Genomic DNA, 25,919 nt, shown 5'->3' with positions numbered 1-25,919 from the left:
TTAGAACATAAGTTGATCTCGATATTATATCGATATCGAACCGAACAAATTTGATGTTTATGTTATGAATTCCGTCATTTTTTTTAAAACTTCGGGTGGATTTATGTGGAACTGTGCGAGGGAATCACATCTTCATTCACATCAAATTCATTTTTAAATATTTTGAACATGTACATGTTATATTCACTGTTAATTCTTATTTTAAAACAAGTAAAATGCCAATTGGAAATTATGTATACGCAATTCAACTACGAGCTTATTCATATATATTGTTTAAGTAAGCATGTAATTTGGTCCTGTATTTGACTCACACGCAAGGAGCACTTTCAAATTCGTTTGAAAAGAAAATTCGCCATGCCTTGAAGACCTCCATAGCTCCATTACCTTTTGCTCAAATGAGCCGAGCTTCGGAAAAACCGGCCTTAATGCAGAAGTTATCGTCGCAGATTAACTTGTGCAGTCAGCACAGGCTGATCAGCGACACAACTTTTCGCCTAGAAGAGTCTTCTTTATAACGAAAAATCATATAAAAGCGGAAAGTGTCGTCGACCCTGATTAGCCTATTCAGACTTCACAGGCTAATCTGGGACAACACTTTACGCAGATGCATTAAGCCTAGTTTTCCCAGACCGAGACTCTAATTATCAGTGTCTTGTTCTAATAAAACTGGGCATAATACATATGCGTAAAGTGTCGTCCCAGATTAGCCTGTGCAGTCCGCACAGGCTTATCAGGAACGACACTTTCCGCCTAAACTTGATTTTCGGTAAAAAGGGACTTCCTTAAAACTGAAAATACCATTAAAGCGGAAAGTGTCGTCCCTGATTAGCCTGTGCGGACTGCACAGGCTAATCTGGGACGACACTTTACGCACATGCATTAAGCCCAGTTTTCTCAGAACAAGACACATTACATAACATTGTTTTCAATTTTATGTAGGGACCCCGGGTGTTCCAGGTCTGCCGGGCACCAGGGGACCGAAAGGGGATTCAGCCTTTACCAGCACAGCATCCGGGTCTGGGGGTGAATGTTGCACGAGTCTGGGTACGTACCGGATTAAGGAATGTGGGCCCTTCTTACGCAAGAGCATACGAAAAATACTTACCGTACATTAAAGAAATAAAATCTATACATTTTTGAAAAAACAACAACACTTAATCAAACAAACAATTATGATACGATTTGTATGTCAGTCGCTATGGTATCAGACCAATTTTCTTGAAATTCAGTCGTAAGTCGTTTGCATTGGTAAATGCTAATGAACCTGCAGAGGAAAGCAAAAAAAATAAATTGTAGCTTTACTTACAAGGTGTCACAAAAATCGGAACCAAATATGACATAATAATGGAATTCAGCACAATAACTGAGCAAAAAAACAAACTTTCATTTAAACACTTTTCATTGCTCTTTACAGTTGCCCCCGATTTCTCGACGAGTGTTGAAGAAATTCGCACGACAGAAGGTTCCAACGTTACTTTGAACTGCGACGCAAGCGGCTACCCCCTTCCAGTAATCACATGGACCCCACCTCCGGGCACCATTGACCCAGTCAGGACGACCTTGACCTCGACCGGACTGAACTTCGTTGACCTGCGCGTAACCGATGGGCAGACTCTGTCTTGTTTGGCACAGAATGCTCTTGGGGATTCCCAAAAACAGTTCGTTCTAAGAGTTTACAGTAAGTGGTAAGCTTTTCTACCTAAACGCTCATATATATTCACTAAATTGTATTTTTTGTTTTTACTACACATTTACATATTTTATACATTAAAAGTTTCCATTTCGCCGTATCTACCTAAACCATTTCACATTTCCGCTTATGACTTTTTTATGTGAATGCGTTTCATAAAAATTTCTTTTTTTACTAATCGTCGCATCATCCCGTTTCAATTTATTTCTATCGTGCACTATTAACTTGTTTTAGTGCATTTCTACTTTACAATTACTTTGTGAACATTTCCACATTAAATCTCAATTCGATTCACGCTATTATTTCAATATGAAGTTCGTGTTTGCGTTGCCCCACTGTATACTTTCGGTTTACGCCATCGATATTTTTCATAATACAATTCATGTTATCTTGAATAAATAAATACAAACTGATGTGTACTATAAAAATCAACTAGTGTGGAGGTATGTATTTAATGTGTTCCAATTGCTCCTCTAGAAGCCAAACATTTATTTGTTATGTTTTAAAGTGAAATCGAATCAAATTACTTAATCAATTGTCATTAATGGTAAAAGTAGTAAGTGACATGATAAATATATAAATATCGAACATATAGTCATCAAATTCCTTGGATTATTGGAAAATTGGAATCGAAAGTAAACTTTTTCAAAGTGGTAATGAGTTAAGTAGCATAACAGGCTTCATACATTGATACAAGGTTTTTAACAAATCAATACAAAAAAGGAATGTCGGTTTGTGTGTAACTTTATATGTACCAGCAACACATAGTAAGGAAGCATGAATACTCAAATAGAATAATCTATTCACCAACAAAAGCCAAAGCAAAAACAATAAAAATTGGTTTGCAATTTCTGCATCCTGAAAATTTCGCTGTTTTAGAGTGAATAATAGCCCATTCTACGGAAAGCTAAAGAAAATTGCCATAGCATCAAATCAAATTCCTTGAATTCAAAATTACCATATTTACTTGATTCAGAGCACCTCGTTTTTACGGAGGTCCCACAGAATCACACAGTGATGGTGGGAAACCCTGTAACATTGGAGTGCAAAGTGGACGGACCCCTCGACCCTCAAATCAAGTGGTATAAGGTTAGGACGCACCTCGGTATCCTCTGTTATTGAGTCTGTATTTCAAAACCTTTTTGTTTGATCTCTTGTTCGCCGAAGGCATTGTAGGGTCAAATGGTACAAATGCAGGCGAATCATAATCTACTTCTAAATTGTTCAATAAATATTCATTTCTGAACATAGAAGCTACTTACCACATTAACCATAAAATCATTATTTTTATTTTTAAAATATACTAAAGCATTTTTAAACAAAACACAGAGCGAAGTTTAAGAGTCATCTAGTTTCCCTAAACAAGAAATCACATTGAAAATAGGTGCCATCCCAAACATTGACTGTTAGGCTCAGCATAAATACGCGAATGTAAATATCGCACTAGGTCTTGGCAGGCGGAACCCGCTTCCCGATCACTGACGGCGTGGTGCCCATTGCGAACGGCTCCCAGCTTCACATCGATCACGTGAGCGCTGGTATACAGGGCGAGTACGTGTGCGAGGGTACCAACGGCGTGGAGAAGGTCGCCATGTCAGCCTTCATCAACACCTACGGTAAGCGGTCGCAGCGGCCAAGAGTCTCGTTCAAACGCGTCATTTACTATGTGTTATTTTTTTCTTGTTCTTGTGTGTTTTTATGCTCTCAGCCTTTTTTATTGTTTGACATTGAGTGTCAATTGTGTTAGGTGTTTGTTTTGGCCGCACAGTTTATAATGATTGTACCTTGGGTGGTATTTTGTAGTTGTTTTTCTGTGTTTTTTTATTGTAGCCGCAACGTTAATGATAGATGTACCTTTATTTGCAATATTTTGCCTTGTGTTTATGTGGTTGCAACCACTAAAATTATTGAATTGTTCGCAGTGAATTATTACTAGATTCGTCATTGTTGTAGAGCTAAAGGTATACGGATTACATGTAGTTCCGTTTTCACAAAGTCGCCATATGTTGACAAAGATAATGTACGTTGTCGTAGATATCTTGATTTTATAGCAGTTACGGCAATAGATACTAAAATTCATAATGTGTAGTTTTTATTCAGTTGTTTCTGAGTGCATTGCTTATGTATATTTTACCGTTACTGGTCTCATTATCCATGATGTGTGTAACATACAAGATTGATTATAGAAAATAAGTGTGTGTTTTGTTTTTGTTTCTTTAGTTTGATATGTTTTAGAAAGCAGGTCGTGGTTTCTCTTCAATTTTACATGAAGGGCTTATACTGTGTTTTATACTCGCGACTTTGACTGTGAACAGTATTTGCATTGCCTTTTCTCAGTAACTCCGATTAAATGAATGCAGGTCCCCCGCACATCAAGCCACCAGCAACGGTGGTCGCCATGAAAGGGGAAACAGTGAGGCTTAGGTGCGAGGCGGAGGCACACCCACCCGCTAATATCACGTGGAACTTTCCGGTAGGTTGAAGCAACCCACCTATTAGCAGTCGGGGATCTTGCCCGATTGGGAAAGTTGGGGAATCCCCTTTTGACTTTCCCGATTGGGAAAAATTGATTGAAAAATTGCCCGATCAGGCAAGAAAACAACCATTTTTCATATACCTTAGCAAAACGTGTCTTGGCATCACACAACTCATCAAAGGAAAAACTTAAATAACTGAATCCAATCTTAAAATAATTATCTTAAATTTGACCGTAGATTTTTTTTAATGTCGTTGTTCGTCAGATATTTAAGCCAAAAGTTGAGCAACTTTTAGCATCTATCAACATTTTCCACACTTGCCTGTTTTGAAAACAAACTTGCCAGTAGGAGCAAGTCGTTGAGGATACATAATTTAATCACTTTCCCGTTTTGAATGTGAATTTTGAATATATAGCAAACTGAACGGTTTGCGGTGTTGATAATGGCTGCCATACTGTAGTTTTAGAAGCGTGTACGTGTTCCTTACTTGGAACATGTGTTTGAACTTTATGTTTACATTTCCAAAATACGTCTCTTACATCCATGACGGCTTCAGTATGTGTCCCACGTTTACTAACAAACTCGAACGCTAATCTATCGTGCAGCCTACCCAACCAAGGCATATTGAGAACTAAGCCATTGATACGAACGAATGAATTGAATCGCACCCAGTGTTTATTTTAAATATGCAGCTTCAAAGTGTGTTTTTCTTTTTCTTTAATTTAATAAGTCACTAAATTACTAAACACGTTCTTTGTCTTGCTTTACAAATTTCATATCTTCAATTCAATTGTAATTTAATTAATGTGACATCGCAATTCACAACTTTTTAAGATGATTCAACATTAGAATGATTTCGTGTGTGACAGTAAAATTTAACACGCATGTAGGACGAAAAATGCACATTTATCGTAATAAAACATATAAAAGTAATAAATGTTATCATGTCGATAGTATTTAATAGATGCTATAAATTTAATGACGTGACGACTACTGACAAGTCATCAACAATCCACTACAAAGAGATGCATATACTGACTGCCTACATTTCTTTTACGGATGATTTATCCACCTGAACCAAAACGTCCTTAAATATCGAGACCTTAGATTACTTAAATAGCCGGTACGCCGACGCTTTGTGTTCACTAACTGTTACATTTGCGTGCACTTTAACGGCGCATGCAAATTCAATATAACTAAACACTGACATATAGAAAATGTCAAACTGTGACACAAATTTAACATTATTTGCTTTTCTTGGTATACTGCTGATACTACTTTTATTTTAATAAACTTTCGCGTACAGTAGAAATTATGTCAAAGTATTTGTGTAGACTTTTGCTGTTATAGCTCAAAGGGAATGGGAATACAACTATAAAACAAGTGTGAAACAGAAGAAATATTTACGAATCACTTTGGCTAATTATTTACAAATGGACATTCATTATAATACTTCTTGATATTTCTCTTACATAAATACTATGCATACCTGTTTAATGCGCGCGGAAGCAAAATTGATTTAAGCTACGTTGTTGCAGCGGAATAAGTCTGCATTTGACATGGCACAAAGTTCCAGATTAAAACTCGATAGTCGACGATCCAGCAAACGATATTTTTATTCTAAAGGAATACAACACCACGCATAACATTCGAAAAGCAAGGATTGACATGTAATATGTTTAGAAATTTAGTGGCCGGATGGACAATCGCCATACTCCTATTCTTAAAATTCTTTATAGTAACTACTGGACACATTATTTTGTCATTAAGTGTTGGGCAAAAGTGGTTATGGCACTGGGCAAAATATATTTATTCTCTTTTGTTCTTAAGGTTTTATTTCGTAAATCATATTAAAAGTTCGGTTGTAAATGCTATTTTAGTGAAAAGGTTTATAAACATTCGTAGAAATATAAGTCGAATTACAAAGAAAAAACTATCCAAAGTGCGTTGCTGATGGCTGTGTTATTTACTCTTCTTGTAGCTGAGTTATGGACATCTATATTTCTATTCTATGTTATAACGTCTACAGCTAAATGATTGTATAGAACATTGTATAGAACCCATACAGAAAAGATAAGGTTTATCCCACACCTATGTTTAGGAAGGTCATATTACTCGGAATCAACTATAAAGTATTCATTTTAAGTAGTATCGAATCAGCTCAACAAAACAAACATTTTGATACCAAGATGTAATATATTTTAAACACAAAATGCAACACACACAGCAAAAAACATTTTTTTTAACAAATATTAAGCGCGCGTGCTCATGACGTCATTATTAACACGTCAAACGACAAACGTCGTATTATTTCCGGGTAAATCTGCAGCTTTTTAGCGATTTTTTCATTATTTGTTGAAAATCGGGGACGAAGAGGTATGATGAACAGAAAAAACAGGTTACATTTTGTAAACATTATTTTGTAGGATAAATAGAATACTATGTAAGTGTGATTGTGTACTTAAATTCATCCGACTCGTCTCAGAAAGGCTTACAAGGCTCGGCAAGCCTCGCCATGTAAACCTTTCTTCACTCGTAAGGTAAATTTAAGTACACAATCACACTAACATAGTATTCTCTATAACCTGTGGGCCAAAGCTTACCAACTGAATGAACAAAACTGACCCTTCCCTCACCAAATTGTCTTGCTTTCTTGTGTAATATTGTGTTGCTTTCTTGTGTAATACAACTGACCAACACAAACTATGCCGAAACCTTGTATTACTTTGATGATTTTGATACGACATAGACCCAGATTCATGCATACAGTTTAGCATATATATCGCGTGTTTTTAGATTGCATAAAACACATCAATGCGAAATAAAAATTGACCGTTACCAATATGTGTAAAAAAGGTACTCAATATGAACTACAAACAAAACCGGAACCAACGAAATAATGCATTACAAAACTGTTAAACATGACGAATACGTTTATCCTGGGGACATTTAATTCCTCATAAAGTATTTCTCGAATTTCATTTTTAATGGGTAAATATTTATCGACTTCATATTTGACATTGAACATACATAACATATTTTAACCTGTAAATTCAAACGAACGTTGTAAAGGTAATTAGTATTACAAACCAAATCATGTATCATATAACATATGTGTAAGGTCACGTTTAGTATTTCACACAATCTATGTTGTATAATAAGATAATATAATCCACGAGGTTTAATTGAAATCGAGTTTTTCCCAATTGAATTATTTTCCATTACACATTTTAAAATCACCGAAATAGTGATGTCATGGCGTATACATGCACGTTGTCGTTGCGAGGTTTGTTCTTGAATATGTCTGCATATTGCAGTTCAGAACCTACATTTAATAATTACGTTTCAATGATAACGATTTCTCGTGTAAGGGGTGATAAGCATTATTTTAAATGGGGCTGATAATTCAAATACCGTCACATTAAATCTTCATTAAGAAGGCTTGTCATAACAATTTATTTGCTAAAGCTACACATACATCATGGCAGGTTTTCGATTTCTGTATTTGATTCGCTCCACCTTAAATATGTACTCTCGAACATAATACGAATGTCGGGTTATAGAAAATATACCTACAAAATCAAATTGCAGAACTCAAAGAAAAGAACCCCATTCGTATGGAAGCATATATGGTACACCCTGATGCTGTGATGAAGTCAACATTCTATGACGGCATGAAAAAGGTGTCATGGCGTAAAAATAATTCATCGTGTCGACTAAAACTATGATGGCAAGTCATTTTCACAAGAGCATGACGCCAAATATTATGTTGATTTGTCGACTTAGATCATGTCGACCGAGTGTTTTTTCGGGTAAAGCCGGAAACACTTATGTCGAGACTTTACTTTAAGGTCGTTATGGCGAGTAAAATTAAGATGGAAAAAACTACAAAACTATGACGACACACCATGTTATTTCACAGTAAGTCGATATCAACTAATCCGGCATGACCAGATTATTGGGGTGTACCATATTCTATGACGGCATGATATGAAAAAGTTGTCATGGTGTAAACAATAATTCATTGTGTCGACTAAAACTAGATGGCAAGTCATTTTCACAAGGGCATGACGCCAAAAATAATGTTGATTTTTCGACTTAGATCATGTCGACCAAATATTTTTTTGGGAAAAGCCGGAAACATTTACGTCGATACTTTAACTTAATGTCGTTATGGCGAGTAAAATTAAGTGGGGAAAAGCTACAACACTATGTCGACATACCATGTTATTTTACAGTAAGTCAATATAAATTAATCCGGCATGACCATATTATTGGGGTGTACCATATAAGCCTCCGTACATTCGAGATTTACTATACCATTTGTTATATGCACAATATCGACATCATTGATTCGCGTTATAATAAACCAGTTATGAAAACAACATGAAATGGTCATTTTAATGTAATGAACACCACGGAAAGATAGTGAAACATTATGTTAAAGAAGTTGTAATACTCCGGTATGTTTTGCATCATACATGTTTTACATCATACATCTTCTGGTAAACCATTTGAGCTGTAGTGCTGAATTAACATGTCTACTTGCAGTAAGAATTGGTGTTGACCGTTGCCTTTTGCTTAACATCAACACACTCAAAATGTCGCCTTACAGGCATAGAAACCGTAAGATCCGGGTGATTCGCCAGCAATCTATCCAAATAAATATTGAATTTCTTTCGGGCAAGTTTGATTCCAACACGGGCAAGTGCACAAAATGTTAATAAATATTTCAATAATTCAACTTCGAGTTTAACAATCAGAAAAACAACGGCGCATTAAGAAAATCGCGACGGTGAAATATTAGATACTTATTTTAAGATTGAAATCATTTGTTCGATGTGATTCTTTGATGTTTTATGTCATGCCTAAACACTATACATCAATCCTCATCGAAAACAGAGCGCATTCTATTGCTCGTGCAGTAAATTCAAATTCAAAACGGGCAAGTGATTAAATAACGTAACCTCGACGACTTGCTCCTTCTGGCAAGTTTGTGTTCAAAACAGGCAAGTGCGAAAAATGTTGATAGATGCTTAAAGTTGCTCAACTTTGGGCTTGAATATCTGACGAACAACGACATTTTTAGAAAATCGCTATGGTCAAATTTAAGATAATTGTTTTAAGATTGGATTCGGTTATTTAAGGTGGTCCTTGGATAGTTTGTGTGATGTCCGGACATGTTTTGCAAAGGTATATGAAAAATGGTTGTTTTCTTGCCTGATCTGGCAATTTTTTCAATCAATATTTCCCGATCGGGAAAGTCATAAGGGGATTCCCCAACATTCCCAATCGGGCTAGATCCCCGACTGATTAGTAGTGGATTTTACTTCTGTGTTACAGAACCGAATTTAGTATTATATATATGGAACTTCTGGTATTTTAAAACAAATAATGCGAATATAACATTAAAATATTCGGTGGTCAAATCACCTCATGAAAAAAATAAGATGCAACTTCCGGTAGATAAATACCCGCACGCAAATATTAAAAAGGAACTGACTGGAAGTTTAAAGCACTGTCAAGTTAAACTTTCCTGTGGAACGTTCCTGTAGATAAATGGTCACCAGGGAAATGTTCAGTGAAACTTTCCAATAGGTGCACTCCCTCAACGCAGATATTAACTCATGTATGCCTAGCGTCTAGAAAAAATACCTTGGCAAATTTCTGTAAGAAATATTCTAAATATAGAAATAAATATACTAGACATCCCTAATTTTGGAAATGAAATTTCCAATTTAGAAGGATGGGAGAGTCTACTAGGCATAAATGGGTTAAGTGAAACCTCACAGTGGTATGAAGCCCCTCGTGCAAATAGTATGAGGAACATTTCCGGTATATTAAACCACCAAACCATCACGCGAACGTCGACATTGCCGTGACTTAAATTATTATTTTTGTCTTGCTTCTATACCAACAGCCCGGTGTTACAAACGCTTATGTGGACATTGACGGTACTCTGGTGGTCGTGGACGCTCAGGCCAAAGACTCGAGGTACTTTTTGTGTATCGCCACCAATACGTATGGGACGGATCAGGCACAGCTAAATCTGGTTGTAAAATGTAAGTAAATCGTGAATAGATTGTGGATATTGAACATTTGATTCTAGTTTTAAATTACAAAAAGTGAGCTCATGCTTTAAAGGGCCGTCCAACAGATTTCACGTTTTGGTAAATTGAACAATTAAAAAAAGTTGTTTCAGATTCGCAAATTTTCGTTTTAGTTACGATAATTTTGAGGAAATAGTGATACTGACCATTTACCATGCTCTTAAATATCTATTATATACATCATTCGATAATTTGAAAGCCTGAAAATTATAAAGAGTCGTGCGACGCGAAACCATTGAATAATTTGGAAAGTTCTGTTGTTATCGTTTTATTTTGGGATACTACGAGGATTGCTTTTATAGGTAAAAAATACATTCGCTCTAAGCATGAATATGGATGGTCGAGTTGTCAAGGCGGGAGACTTTTTACGCCAGGGGTCAGTGGTTCGAGCCCTGTTGAGGGTTACTTTTTTCCTTTTTTTAAATTGTATTCTTTTTTTTACTGGAGATTTTTAGTTCAAATGTTTAAATTTATCAATATAAAGCATTTAATGACAAGCTTCAATACATGCCAAAATCTGTTGGATGGCCCCTTTAAGAAGAAAATACATCTATTTTTCTGCTGTGAGCAAATGTTTTGCTAAAATTATTTACTCGTCTTAAATGCAATAGTTACTTGCGTTGCTACGCAAGTTTTTATCTGCATAATTACATCCTTAAATGCTATATACGATATATAACCATGAACTAGTTACAGACAAACTGAAGCTAACTGTAGATCTACAGAAAATAGATGTGTACAAAGATTGTAGATTTACGCAACTAACGTTCCAACAATATTTTCGGCCATTACAGCTCCACCGGAAGTAACTGTCTCCCCGAACAGGATACCAGTGACTCCCGGATCTACCACAATTGCAATCCAGTGCTCAGCTGATGGAGATCAGCCGATGACTATAGAGTGGTTCAAAGACGGTGCGCGTATCAGCAAGTAAAAATCATCCCGAAAGTCTTTCACCGCTTTGATTGCTTTAAAATCATTGCATAGACGTTGCTCGGTGTTAGCAAGTGTGAACAGTCTTATGAGCCTTTCGGTGCTTTTATTGTTTCAAATCCATTACATAGGCTCGTTCAAAAGGACGGTGCGCGTATCAGCTACTATGAAAGTCTTCAGTGCTGTAATAGTCGTTTTACATTGTATTTGTCTAACCTTTATTTGGCGCTGAACAATGCGAACAAAATTATTCCTCCTGAAGAAAAGTATGAATGTTGTTAAATATGTTCCGTATTTTAATATTTGTAATACTCTGCCGCGTCCCCTATCTCAGCATTGACACACGTGTTTTCTTTATTTCAGCATAGTCCACATTTGTCTCCCTATTTCAGCATTTTCACAAGACATTTCTCTCCCATCGCATCGCTAACTAGTATTTCCTTTTGCAGTTTATTGCGTGTTTGTTCTCTATCTCAGCATAATATGTCACATGAGTCTCCATATTTTCAGCATTATCACGTATGTTGTTTTTTTTCTAACGCTCACACTAATATTACAGACCATATTTTGGAAATCAGTATGTGCTTAGAAGCCCTAGGTACGGTATGGAAAGACAACCACTGCCTGTTGCAGCAGACGACACATGCTATATAGAGCGTCTGCTAGGAAAGATAACCACATTTGCCTGTTTATAGTTCACCACTGGTACACTGCAGAGGGTTTATATGACTTATAGTGTTTAACAGCTTGTAAGACGAGATTGGCCAGTCTAGTGTTTGTCATTGAAATCTGTACATATTGGCTGCTTTCAGGGAAAACGGGGCTTAATGCATGTCCAATAAGATTAGCATGTGCATACTGATTAGCCCTAGCAATGCGCAGTACATAAAGTGCCTTCAGCGCTTTGATTCTAATTCGCCACTGGCCACCGTGATTTTTTTTATTACAGCAACGGACACGTGTTCTTGCTGCCAGGCAACGTGTTGTTAATTAACCAGGCGACGTTTGCAGACTTTGGGGAATACTCGTGCAAGGCCTCAAACATAAATGGCAATATGTCTGCTACTAGCATTGGTAGTTTGCTTTTATTTCCTTTATCGCTAATGCTTTAACCTATTTATGCCTAGTGAACTTTCCCATCCTTCTAAATTGAATCAATTTATTTCCAAAATTAGGGATGTATGGTATATTTATTTATATATTTAGAATATTTCTTCTTCTTTTATTGAAGCAAACAGCGCAGACCCTGATGAGACGCCGCATCATGCGTCGTCTCATCCGGGTCTACGCTGTTTGCCAAGGCCTTTTTTTCTAGGCGCTAGGCATAAATGGGTTAAGTTTTTCAAAATAGTCATGTCTTGCTCATCAATTCTAAATACACAGGGTCAATGAAATGCTTGTGATCATGAGAGAATTAAGTAGCTGTAATCTCGATTGGCAGATTTCAATATCAAATAAGTCCAAGATATACAGAGTAACCTGCTATAAACAACAAAAAAGAAAGTATTCAGGCACGTCAAAAACGTGGTCACACAAATCGAGTAGATTCACATGGGGAAACTTCGGGCAGTTCTGGTTTTGCTATTGTTAATTATATAAAGAAATTGACACTAATAATTGGAAAGAATCAGGAAAAACTCGGGCAGTACCATTAGGTGTCTCCCTGTATGCACAATTGACAAAATGCTCTCACAATAAATTATGTCACATGGTATTTGTTTCACGTACTGTTCACTAAGCGAATGCTCTTCTAAAATAACGTACCATCTTTGCACTATCTTTAAACGACGTTATGATGTTGATCCGCGTACACATCTGCCCGAATTTATCGTACAGCCGAAATCATCCGCATTGACACTAAACAGCCGTAAACTAAACTGACCGTTCAGTGCTGAGTAAACAGGTCCTGAATAATAATGAAGGGCAGATTCGTTCATACGACACAAAGACACAATTTTGTTTTACGGATCATTTCGGCTTACAGGACTCACCAGTCATGTAAAATATCGAATATAAAATATATTTTTATAAACAACTGGTAGCAAGATGTGTTGCAGATAATTGGTCAGTAATCACATTTTAACTAACTCTTTTGACCTGTTAATTCTTTTCAGCTCAATTAAACAGTGAAAATTCCCATAATATTACTTTAAATTCTAGAATAACGCTCGTTTATTTCTCCCGTTTCTTTCAGCATACAAAGACGTAGGAACGGTTGCCTGCTCGTCATCTTTTAACACTTGCCTCGAACCAATTTGCGGGTAACATTCAAAGACATTGCGTTACCTTGTTTCAGATGAAAGAAAGTCTATTCTCATGTATGGTATGGTCTTTGACATGCAGGAATATTTAAAAGATTTGCGAGTGACACATATCAAACCGTACCTACGTAGTGAGTCAAAAGTTAAAGTTTGTCCTAACTGCGCTTAAAATTCAAATCATGTTTTTCCTTAATCAAATTGCTGTTGATTTCTGTTTCAGTGATTCGAAATTACATTTTGTCTGTATATTTTCGTTGTGTAACGATTTGAAAATTCATTTTTATATAGGACACGTACACACATTAAATACGATGTTCATATATATTAGTTTTTAATACAATATCTGTTCTGTTCTATTTTGTTCTTTTTTAACCAGGGCTGAGTGTCCAGGGGGTTGCTATGCCTACCCAGCCAGCGTATCCGGAGGACCAGTTGTGTACACAGAGGTACGCAATCCCGGACGAACAGTACTGTCAATGTCATCGCTTTGCCATATATATGAGTCGCGTTCTGAGAAAACGGGGCATAATGCATGTGTGTAAAGTGTCGTCCCAGATTAGCCTGTGCAGTCCGCACAGGCTAATTAGGGACGACACTTTCCGCTTTTATGACATTTTTCGTTTAAATGAAGTCTCTTCTTAGCAAAACTCCAATTTAGACGGAAAGTGTCGTCCCTGATTAGCCTGTGCCGACTGCACAGGCTAATCTGGGACGACACTTTACGCACATGCATTTTGCCCAGTTTTCTCAGAACAAGGCTCATGTAATGTCAGTATTATCGGCATAAATGTTTATCATCGCCATGTATTGTTCCGTAATAAACATCATGTAACCGTTTCACGTCTGGTTATGTAAAACTTGTGTGTCTTCATGTGTGTGTCTGCCATTCATCCACTGATAATACGAGCATTACTTCATTACACATTACAACAACAAACTCAATCCATTTAGTTATTATAGTATCAAACAAAAACATACGTACGTACTGTTTTCAGCTATCAGCCATTTGCAAGGCGGCCATACAGAGCGGGGTAATAACACCCAGTGGTGGTACGGTGATCTGGCGACCCCAGGGTGGTGGGTCCGTGTTCTTGTACGGCGTGCAGTTACCCACCACAACGACCCGGATGTAGGTTTCATGCAACTAATTTAATAGAATGTGCAATTTAATAATATGCAGTGGAATATTGATTTGCTATAAGACAATCATTTAAACGAAAGCGTGGTGTTAGATGTGTTTACCGATAGTGAAGCATTTTATACAAAAACACAAAAGGCCACAGAGGCATACGGATGAGAATAAACCACATATTCATTCCAATTAACATGACTTAATCTAAAAAGAATCCCATAGCTCACAATGGTTTATTCTAAAACTAGCGCGCTGTGATGTTTGTGATTTTGGAGCAACGTTATTTAGGTCTTTAACAACAGTTGATTGTGGGGTTGTTGCTTAAAATATTCACTCCTAGTTCCGGAACAGTTAAGTGTCCGTGTTCTCTCCAGTAATATATATAGTGAGAGACTAGATCTATAAACTTGTATACAGAAGAAGCTTTTAATTGGAAGTTTAGAAACAGATGAAAACGAGGATTGCGTAATGCTAAAACGTTTCGTGCTGGAAATGATAAGCCTCTTCTGTATTCACACCTTACCTAATATGTTATGTATCCTTTTATTCTAACAGTGTTTATCGTTTAAATTGCGTGAACGTATGACCAAAGTGCAAAATAAACAAAGACAACGCTGGTGCCCAGTTCAGCCCTGGATTTTCTGCATACTACATTTGGCATGTCCTCACTCACCTTGAAATCAATTGCGTTCTAAAATAAGCGATCGAATAAAGATATTGATATGACAAAGCAAAATATTACAGTTTTTTTATACAAAATTCATAAAAAACGGTTACATCATGTGATAAAGCTGTGACATTAATTAAAAGAATCTTGAACATAACGCCCACAAAATGACGAGCAGTGTAGACTCATGTAATAAAACATGTTTACGTGTTCCGTAAAACGTGCATTAATATGCATTTGTGTTACATCCGTAAGGTACTGCTCGCAAAAGAAACAACAGAAAAGTATCCCCGTTCAATTGTGACACAGGATCTGCTTTCATGTAATGTTCGTGTAACATATGTCGGCCATGTTGTCTATCAAGGCGGTTGCTGTTTGATATAAACCGCATGAGCACATCTCATCATTAAAACGCATCCTTCCTGTTTCAGACCCCCTACGATCGGAGGATAAAGAGTTGGGCTGTGAAATGTGTTTACAAACTGTGTTTGTTGTCTAATACCTCTTCGTCTGTTCAGTAATAAACAATAACACCATACATAGCGTTATTAGTATGTGTTCATGTTTTTCTTCGTTTTTGAAAATTAGTATGAGTAAATACAAGAAACCCCACATACGCTCACACTGAACCGTGTCAACCTATTGGAATTTGAATCCCAGAGTCGAGGCTTATTTCACCCTATGGGCATATTTTGGGAAATCCTTGTAGAATATCGCCATATAAAAGTTCATGCCTAATTCAAACAAGCTCAGGAGTTTGTAATTTTTATAGAAAAACATTGTATGAAGCCCCAGCCATTTTGCAAGTTGGCCCCACAGGTGCATGGTTTGAACATACCAAATACGCAGCTCTTATATTTGAAGTCTTCATGATTTTTTCTTCACTAATTTTGGTCCATATTGCATTCCCGCGATAAAGTTAATACTTACCCCCAGGGATAGTTAATACTTACCCCCAGGGTATATTTTAAACAACTTTACCATTCCAAATGATAACATATCAGATATAAAACCTATGCGCTTGGGAGTTTAAAGAAAGCAGTTTTCCATTAAAATCAAAAGAATATTATTGACATCGAATGATGACCCGTGGTAATTGATTCGTTAATTTGAATGGGTTGATTGTAAGCATGGGAACAAACAAATAACAATATATAAAAGCTTAAATGGCAATTATGATTAACGCGCAAAACGCACAAGTAAATTATTTTTTTAACATTGACAAATAAAGCTTCATTAAATTCGAATTTCAAACGAACAATTACTTGCAATAACATATTTGTAATCAAAGGGCAATAACTTAAAATTTTGACATAAAAAAATCATCAAAATGAACAACACGCGCGGTGCCAACCATAAAATAGACGTTGCGTATAAATGTTTATTAAAATCATTTCCGTCGCTTAAGCCATCTCACAGGATATTCAACGAAGTAACGAATCGGCGGTAGCATGATGCATACATTTATCGGCTACATTCCGTGCACACCCGCAACATAAGTGACACGAGCCCATGCCATGAAACATTTGGCAAAAGGGTCACGCCCAAGAAACTAAGTTTGTCAATAACTGTTGCGCCCTTGTATCGTGTAGCAAACTGCGTTGCCCTTGCGAACCTTGAATTGAACATTGCCTAATAAGAAGTTCTTCCCAAGGAACTTATAGGTTGTCAATAACTGTTGCGCATTGTAACGTGTGAACCTTTTCATTTGTGTCATGTATTGTTGAATACTGCATTAAAGAGACCTTTTCATAGATTTTGGCATGCATTGAAGTTTGTCATTAAAGGTTTTATTTTGATAAATGTAAACATTGGATCTAAAAAGCTCCAGTTCAAAACAAGAATAAAATTAAAGAAAGAAAAAAAAGTAACCCTCAACTGGGATCGAACTACTTAGACCACTCGGCCATCCGTGCTCATAACAATGAGTAATTTATTTTATACTTTATATAAGCAATCCTCGTAGTGTTACAAAATATAAAGGCAACAACAGAACTCTCCAAATTATTTAATCCTTTCGCGTTGCAACGCTTTATAATTTTCAGGTTTCCAAATCGTCCAAAGATGCATATAATGGATATTCAAGAGAATGGTAAATGTTCAGTATTAATGTTTCCTAAAAAATATCATAACTACAACACAAATTTGCGAATCTGCAACAATGTTGTTGTTTTTTAATTTTTGTCAATTTACCAAAAGTTGAAAAGATCTCTTTAAGACTCTAGTATTGACGCTTCATAATAACGCTCGATTGGTCATTGTCGGCTTGGGTACTACTTACATGTACGCCAGGGTACGGTGAATATACTTAATCGTACCCGGGAAAATTAACGCTAAATCGGTCGTTGTCGGCTATTTTTTGGAAATAATTATATCTACATATATGTCAATTTTCTGTAAAATGGCATCTATATTATCGAAACTCATACTCAAAAAGCATGTTGATGCAGGGTTTTTTAAAAAGAGAAGTTTTATTTAAGATAATCGGTAGCGCGTTTTACGACATCGGATTTGGGGCGGAAATACTTGGGTACAGTCTAATATCGACCGGGTACGATTAAGTATATTTACCGTGCCCGGGGTACATGTAAGTATACTTACGAGTACCCGAGGTACATGTAAGTAGTACCCGAGCCGACAATGACCAATCGAGCTTCACTTACCTACTGGCTAATGCGATTTTCCAACTGTGCTGTTATTGAATGTACCGGTAAACATATTTGTTCAATAATAAGAGAAGTTGGAACCTACAATCGACGATAAACAAGAGTTTGCGAGGTAGGTGTTTATTGTTATTTCAGTTTGTAATCTTAAAATTGATATCATTATGCACTTGCTTTAAATTCATATTCATAATTATGGGGAAACTCGTACCATGGAGACTTCGTACCACTTTTGAATATACTACGTTCACTTAGTCATTTTTGGTAGTAATTTGTTGTTGAAAACATTCTTGAAAACACATGCTATTTCGTAAATAATAAATATGTACACTTAAACACCGTAATTTTGAACACCGATAATCCGAATTCATCGTAAATTGAAAAATAAATATAATTCAAAATTTTATCTTAAACTCAATTATTAATTTTATTAAAATCTAAAATTGAAATATATAATAATGTAAAATGTAGTTTATATAAAACGTTTGTTGGGCATGACATGATTAAAATATTGATCTTGTAGGTTAACTTCAAATTTAGTTATGAATTGATACAGTCATAAAATACATTATTAAATTTAAAGATGTTGTAACGCTTGATTATTTTACCATGTATGCTAGTCAATATAAATTGCCGCCATAGAGTCTTTTGATGATTGTTGCTTTGGCAGACTCTTGGCAGACTCAGATTTATTTTGAACGCGAAGTATTTCAGCTACCATGTATGCTAGAAAATTCGGTTTCATATATGTGTATGTTCAAGCAATAAACTTGTGCATATAAGAATAAAGATGTGTTCGTTTTCAACCTCAATATGAAAATTAGATTAAGGTTCGTTTTAGGTTAAATTAGAACGTTATTCCGCAACGTTTCGGGAACGTTAAGCGAACCATACATTTTAACGTTGCAAAGTGGTTGAATTTTGGGTGCAAAGTGGTTGAAGTTTGGTTGCAAAGTGGTTGTAGAATGGCTGGATTTTGGTCGAAAAATGGTTGAATTTTGGTTGTAACATGTCGTTGAATCAACGTCATAAAATGACGTCTAAAAAACTTTCATTTACAACCAAAATTCAACGGTCATTCAACGTCATGGTACAACGTCTTTTCAACGTCTATTTAACGTCATATGTTTGCTGGGATCCTATTTAATCTTTTTAGCCCCCTTTTTAGCCTATTTAGCTTAATTAACACGTTCAGTACATAGGTTGGAAAATACATGATACTTAGCATATTTAGTATATTCTTTTCAGCCTACTTGGGAGGTTTGGTACATATTTTGAAAAAATAACTCCTAAAAGCATATGTATCAGTGTTTTTCGCCTATTAAGCGAACTTAGCAAGTTTAGTGCATGTCTGCTATTAAATACATCCTATTTAGCATATCAAGCATATTAAGAAGCCCTTCAACAAGTGTATTAAATAGGTTGAAACAAGCATCATATTTAGTCTTTTTAGCACCATTTTTAGCCTATTTAACACGTTCAGTACATAGGTTGAAAAATACATGATACTTAGCCTATTTAGTATATTCTTTTCATCCTATTTCATCCTATTAGGGAGGTTTGGTATATATTTTGAAAAAATAAATCCTAAAAGCATATGTACCAGTTTTTTTCGTCTATTAAGCGAAGTAAGCAAGTTTAGTACATGTCTGTTATAAAATACATCCTATTTAGCATATCAAGCATATTAATTAAGAAGCCATTACAACACGTATATTAAATAGGTTGAAACAAACATCCTATTTAGGCTATTGAGAAACCTATTCAGCCTATGCAGTCTATTTAGCTTTTAAGCAATCTTATTGAATAGGTTGAACCATTCATCATATTATTAAATTTAAGCCTATTTAGCAAGTCATTTGCATTATTTACACAACCAGTTTGTAAGAACCGTCCAGTGCCCCTTTCGAACAAAGCAAGAGTTATCCCAAGGAAGGACATAGCGCACGCTGATCTACCTACGGCTGACCTAGTTTCGGTCCACGGTTTTTGTTAGGGTTGTCGTCAGGAGGACGTTCATCGAGCCTATTAAGCGTAGTATACGCGAATATCTACGGCAAGTCGATATGCAACTTTAAGAGCCCCTTTCGGAAAAACAAGAGGACGCGACCTAGTGCACGCTGATCTCCAGGCGGCTGCCTGTCATGATTGCCTACTTTCGGCTCTGAGTTTTAATTATGGTCGGCATCAGAGGGACGTACATGAAGCCTATTTAGCGTATTTAGCGTATTACCAGTATGCGATATATCGACGACGAGTTGGTATGCACCTTTAAGGGCCTTCTTTGAACAAACAAGAGTTATCCCCCGGCAGCGACCTATTGCAAGCATATTTCCCGTCGGCTGCGTGTCGGGCTGACCTAGTTTCAGCGCGGGGTTTTAATTAGGGTCGGCGTCAGGGACACGTTGATACAGCCTATTAAGCGTAGTATTCGATATATCCACGACGAGTGGGTATGTACCTTTAAGAGCCCCTTTCGGACAAACAATAGTTATCCCCCGGAATCGACCTAGTTCGCGCTGATCTCCCGTCGGTTGCCTGTCGGACTGACTTACTTTCGGCTCGGGGGTTTAATTAGGGTCAGCGTCAGAGGGACGTTCATGCAGCCTATTTATTGTATTATGCGCTTTATACAAAGCGAGTGGGTATGCACTTTTAAGGGCCCCTTCGAAAACAACGAAAGTTATCCCCCGGTAGCGACCTATTTCAAGCATATCTCCCGTCGGCGCCTGTCGGGCTGACCTAGTTTCGGCTCGGGTTATAAATAAGGGTCGTCGTCAGGTGGACGTACATACAGCCTATTTAGCGTATTATGCGATATATCGACGACGAGTGGGTATGCATCTTTAAGTGTCTTTTTTGGACAAACAAGAGTTTCCCCCCGGAATCGACCTAGTGAAGGCAGATCTCCGGTCAGCTGCCTATCGGGCTGACCTTATTTCGGCCCGTGTTTTAATTAGGGTCGGTGTCAGGGGGGGCGTATTAAAAGCCTATTTAGCATTTTATGCGCTATATGTAGGGCCCCTTTCGGACACACAAGAGTTATCACTGGAAGTGACCTAGTGCACGCTGATCTCCAGTTGACTGCCTGTCGGGCTGACCTAGTTTCGACCCAGGGTTTTATTTAGGGTGGGCTTCAGGGGGGACGTACATACAGCCTATTAAGCGTAGTATGCGCTATATATACGGCGAGAGGATATGCACCTTTAAGGGCCCGTTTCGGTCAAATAAGAGTTATCCCCTGGAAGCGACTTGTGCACGCTGATCTCCTGGCGGCTGCTTGTCGGGCTGACATAGTTTCTTCCCTGGATTTAAATGAGGGTCGGCGTCAGGGGGGGGGGGGAGGGGGACGTACGTACAAGCCTATTAGCATACATGTATTGTGCGCTATATCCACGGCGAGTGGGTATGACTTTTCTAAGGAACCCTTTCGGATAATCAAAAGTTATCCCCCGGAAGCGACCTTGTGGAGACTGATCTCCCGCGTTGATCATTACAAACACCATCATCACCACCACAACCATCACCTTCACAACCACCTTCACCACCAGCATCATCACCAACACCAGCAACATCATCATTTCCACAACCAATACCACCATCGCCACCACCATCAACATCATTATAACCACGACCACGACCATCAGCATCACCATCACAACCACCGTCACCAAACCACCACCACCAACACCACCATCACCTCCAATATCACCACCACCATCAACACCACCATCATCACCACCACCATCACAACCATCACCACCACCATCATCACCACCAGCACCACCAGCAGCGGCTAAATTGAAGAATCTTCATGGCATCCGAAAACGTTGCGCCATCCTTCTCCAGCAGTGGAACCGGATCGTGAAAGAGTCCCATCTGACACGAACTAGTAACTGAAATAAAAATAAATTAAACACTACTTTATTGAAAATATACACTTTAGTATCATTTTAACCAACGATAAGGGGCGATAACAGATAAATAAAATAAACACGTATTAGCATATATACCGGTAGGTAAATTAGAATACGTCCTTTTGCAAGAAAATGTCAGAGTTTACGTTAAACAGCCGCACTGAAAAAAGGGATAAGATTATGTAAGACCTTAGTTACTGCCTTTAGTTAACCGTAATGCTGTTGGAAAACAGAACGAAAACGCTATCGAGTAGACTTGCTATTTAGAGCTAATTATTAAGGCGTTTTAACAATGCCTACGCTGACTCGGACGACTCGGACTCGCTGTACCAGCACCGTCGACCCGCGTCAGTGTTTACGCTAGCGGGCAAAAAAGTGTGTCCCTCGCAGTAAAAACTGAGGAGCCTTGCCAGAGTATTAGCAGACAGACACAGACAGAGCGTCAACAACATTAAAACGTCCTAGCTCTACAAATCAAGTCGAATGGACAGTGTTGTCTTTCTGCGTACCAACAGCAGTACTGCTTACCATAGAAACTCAACGACAATCGCACATCACAATTGTCTCTTTAATTATACATGTCTAACGTCAATTTCAAAAAGATATATTATCACTTATCTTTGTATTTACAGCAGTGGCAGAGATGACATTTCAACGATCCATACTTCGGTCTTTTTACTGTGACCTCCAGCAGTTGGTCATGGTGTATCCGATCCCATAGCGAGTTACTGTCTGTATCCAAATAAACGGACAGCTGTTCGAAAAAGATGTTAGAGATGACACCCATTTACGTATATTAAATACAGACAAAGGACATGTCCCCAATATGTTTTGTCGAAATCTATTGATTAAAGTTGTAAAGTGTTCCAAATCACAATGTGATTTAATTTTTCCAAATTAGTTGCAGCGCGACAACCTTTTATTTAGGATAAAAACTGTCAGTTTCGAAAATTCAAAATGAGTGGATTCCGTAAAAGTATTCATACACTTTTGCGCGCACAAGTGCATTGTTAAATGGCTATCGCTTTCATGTGAAAAACAACAAACATATAAATGTGTTTTTATGTTCTGCTTAAATTCGTCAATATACTCGTTGTTTTCAATACTTTTAGCGGTGTTTTAGTCAATAAAATATTTGTTCGTTCTTTTTCGTTTTACGTGATACATGTGTATTTTTTTCATTTTCCTCAACCAAACTTTTTAACACTAATCGCACTTACAAGCACTGTCACAATTTCAAAGCATACGCAAATAAGTAATAAGTACATGTAATAAACATTAATATTTACCTTATCAGGCGAACTGCACATCCATTCATTTCAATATCCCAACAACCATTGATCAACCCGATCAAGTTTCACACCTTGATAAACCACCTGATCACATCTCAGGATGGTGTAACGTCCCGCTAGCTCAAATAATAAAAAAAATTAGTGGTGCAAAGATGGGCACTGTCAATTGTATTTAATACAGCAATTATCAGCTTATTCACACAACTGAAGCATTGTGTCGAACTGTAAACGTATGATTTAAAAAAGAATACTTTACATATTTTGTGATTTTAAATCTGCATTAACTGTTGTCCTATGATCTAACCCTAGGCTTGAAAGCGTATATAACCTATAATAATTATATAAAAAGAATCGCTGAATGATATTTGGATGGCACCAGTCGAAGTTTAACGAATCCTTTAAACGTTAACACACACCTAGTGATATATATTTTTAGTTTGGCCGCACACCGTCAGAGCGTCGATGGTATTTTTTTACTTGATCGGACGTAGGTTATATACTGTTAAAACATCGTCCAATTTCGAATAAGATCGTGGCGACAAATTATGCAACGAAAGGCACTGAGCAATGTTCAATAGACTGATGAAAAGCAAGAGTTTAGAAAACCCCACTAATCACCCCGGTACAAACAACGCTGGTCCATTATATCAACCAATTAAACATAGATAGCTTACTTTAAATAATAACGATTCATACGGTGTGTGACTTAGAAAGGATTATAAATGGGTCAGCTCTATTTGTACCTGCAGATTAGTGTGTTTTTCCAAAAAGTTTTTTTCCGGGATACATATATTATCGTCAAGGTATCGGACGGCCACCAGTACAGTCATCCAAAGGCCCTTATTTTACGGGCGGCGGCCTAAACTCGATCCATCTTTAAGTGAATTTCGTTTGCAATAATCATGCATGCGCGACGACCCTCACATTCACATCGGTTCATTTATACTTTAATTAAGATTGAAATGCATGCCCCATTAATAGTTCGTTGCATGTATACATGTAAGCGTAAAATAAATATAAATATTATACAGTGCTCCAGCTAGGATTTAAAAAGGCCAGGGGGGCTTTTTTGTCAAAAGGGCACTCTCGACGCGCCTGTATTTTGTCAAAAGGGCACTTTTGAGCGCGCGGGCGTTTCTGGAATGCTTCCTGTTGCATTTTAATTTATATGTTATTAATAATTGTTAGAATATATTTTCCCATTATTATTAAACCATTCAAATATAATGTGTACATTGAGGTATAAATTAATTTCAATGTAATAAGAGATTAATTAAGGATCATATGTAAAAAAATAATAAGGGCAGGGGGGCAGGGCGGAGGATCGGGAGGGCAGGGCGCCCTTCAATTTAGGCCTAGCTGGAGGCTGGAGCACTGTTTAATTATAAACGTAAAATTGACCTACCGGTCGCGATCCGTTTCGTCTCAACCCACTTATCAGACCCGCACTTATCGAAACTCATACTCAAAAAGCATGTCGATGCAGATTTTTTAAAAGAGAAGTTTTATTTAAGATAATCGGTAGCGCGTTTTACGACATCGGATTTGGGGCGGAAATACTTGGGTACAGTCTAATATCGACCGGGTACGATTAAGTATATTTACCGTACCCGGGGTACATGTAAGTATACTTAAGAGTACCCGGGGTACATGTAAGTAGTACCCGAGCCGACAATGACCAATTGAGCCATAATAACCCCTCATTTAAAAGACTGTTACCTATTGTGCACTTGCGGAATCGTGGGCGGAACCGGGCGATTCAATACAAAATGAAGCCTTACGCTTTACAGGCTTATACATCTGTGTTTAAGTATCATCCGAAAAAAATGAACTTGTCAAGTTGTGTAAATATGTAAAAGAAGCATTTGTAATTTGCAATTCATTGACCAATAATACCATATAACCGGTATCACTTACAAATCTTTCTGTCATTGTATGTTTAGACAGTTTACATTTCTTAATTTGTATTTTGTTTTCATGTGTATTGAACTTAAATGTATTTTAAACGTGACACACTTACTTTTATACTGTATGTACTAAGACGATGTACTTATGTTTAAGTCTAAATAAAATGTCTGTTCTGTTCTTATACAACGCCGAGCTGACATAATCTGCAATAGGCAACAATCGCGCTGTATGTACTTTGAGCCGGACAAAAGTTCATATAATCTGCAATAGGCAACAATCGCGCTGTATGTACTTTGAGCCGGACAAAAGTTCATATAATCTGCAATAGGCAACAATCGCGCTGTATGTACTTTGAGCCGGACAAAAGTGCATGCGCATACTGTACATTCCGACATTAAGAACAGAACAAATTAGATAAATAGTTATTTAAATGGTATATCAATTAAGAATTTTTCAACAAATTATCTTTTAGAATGATTTTCCTGTATTGCTTTAAGTGATGATGCAAGAGGCTCTGTGTCCGAGGGTGCTAGTAGTACCGGTAGGTAGGATAGTGTCCGTGTAGGTATATGTCCACTCATGCTTAACATATCGGGAGGTCATGTGTCCGAGCGAGTTGAGGAGATTTATGTCCCTCGTTATGACTCAGACATTTCAAAATTTCTTTTTTGCACCCCAGTGATATTCAATCCAAGCTTTATGGGACCAGAGCATCTGAAATATGAAACATCTTGGCTTCGTAGTGTACAGATTTATTTGTTTAAGCATCAATGGGTTATATGAAGTAAAACACGCATCGTCTAACATGACAAAGCATAATGTAAATAATGTCCAATGTTCAGTGCCCATGTATCGTAATCATGACCTTT

The 25,919-nt window shown here is 37.2% G+C and overlaps 2 protein-coding genes across 2 annotated transcripts in view; both read left to right on the top strand.

The window, feature by feature from the left end:
• LOC127867688 (hemicentin-1-like) overlaps positions 1-15,808 on the top strand; it is a 43,353-nt gene extending 27,545 nt beyond the window's left edge. The window contains exons 10-21 of the mRNA XM_052409013.1: positions 940-1,044; positions 1,415-1,678; positions 2,667-2,779; positions 3,138-3,306; positions 4,051-4,163; positions 10,088-10,229; positions 11,072-11,207; positions 12,160-12,284; positions 13,405-13,471; positions 13,848-13,917; positions 14,467-14,600; positions 15,702-15,808. Of these exons, the coding sequence (XP_052264973.1) occupies positions 940-1,044; positions 1,415-1,678; positions 2,667-2,779; positions 3,138-3,306; positions 4,051-4,163; positions 10,088-10,229; positions 11,072-11,207; positions 12,160-12,284; positions 13,405-13,471; positions 13,848-13,917; positions 14,467-14,600; positions 15,702-15,723 (1,460 nt within the window). The 3' untranslated portion in view covers positions 15,724-15,808. The remainder of the gene's footprint in view (positions 1-939; positions 1,045-1,414; positions 1,679-2,666; positions 2,780-3,137; positions 3,307-4,050; positions 4,164-10,087; positions 10,230-11,071; positions 11,208-12,159; positions 12,285-13,404; positions 13,472-13,847; positions 13,918-14,466; positions 14,601-15,701) is intronic.
• The window catches only part of LOC127867686 (atrial natriuretic peptide receptor 1-like), a 740,759-nt gene that overhangs the window by 590,306 nt on the left and 124,534 nt on the right, over positions 1-25,919 (top strand). The gene's annotated exons all lie outside the window — the stretch shown is intronic.

The sequence above is a fragment of the Dreissena polymorpha genome, chromosome 2 (assembly GCF_020536995.1).
Source record: "Dreissena polymorpha isolate Duluth1 chromosome 2, UMN_Dpol_1.0, whole genome shotgun sequence".
Classification (NCBI taxonomy): Eukaryota; Metazoa; Mollusca; class Bivalvia; order Myida; family Dreissenidae; genus Dreissena; species Dreissena polymorpha.
This window is presented reverse-complemented; position numbering and strand designations above follow the sequence as displayed.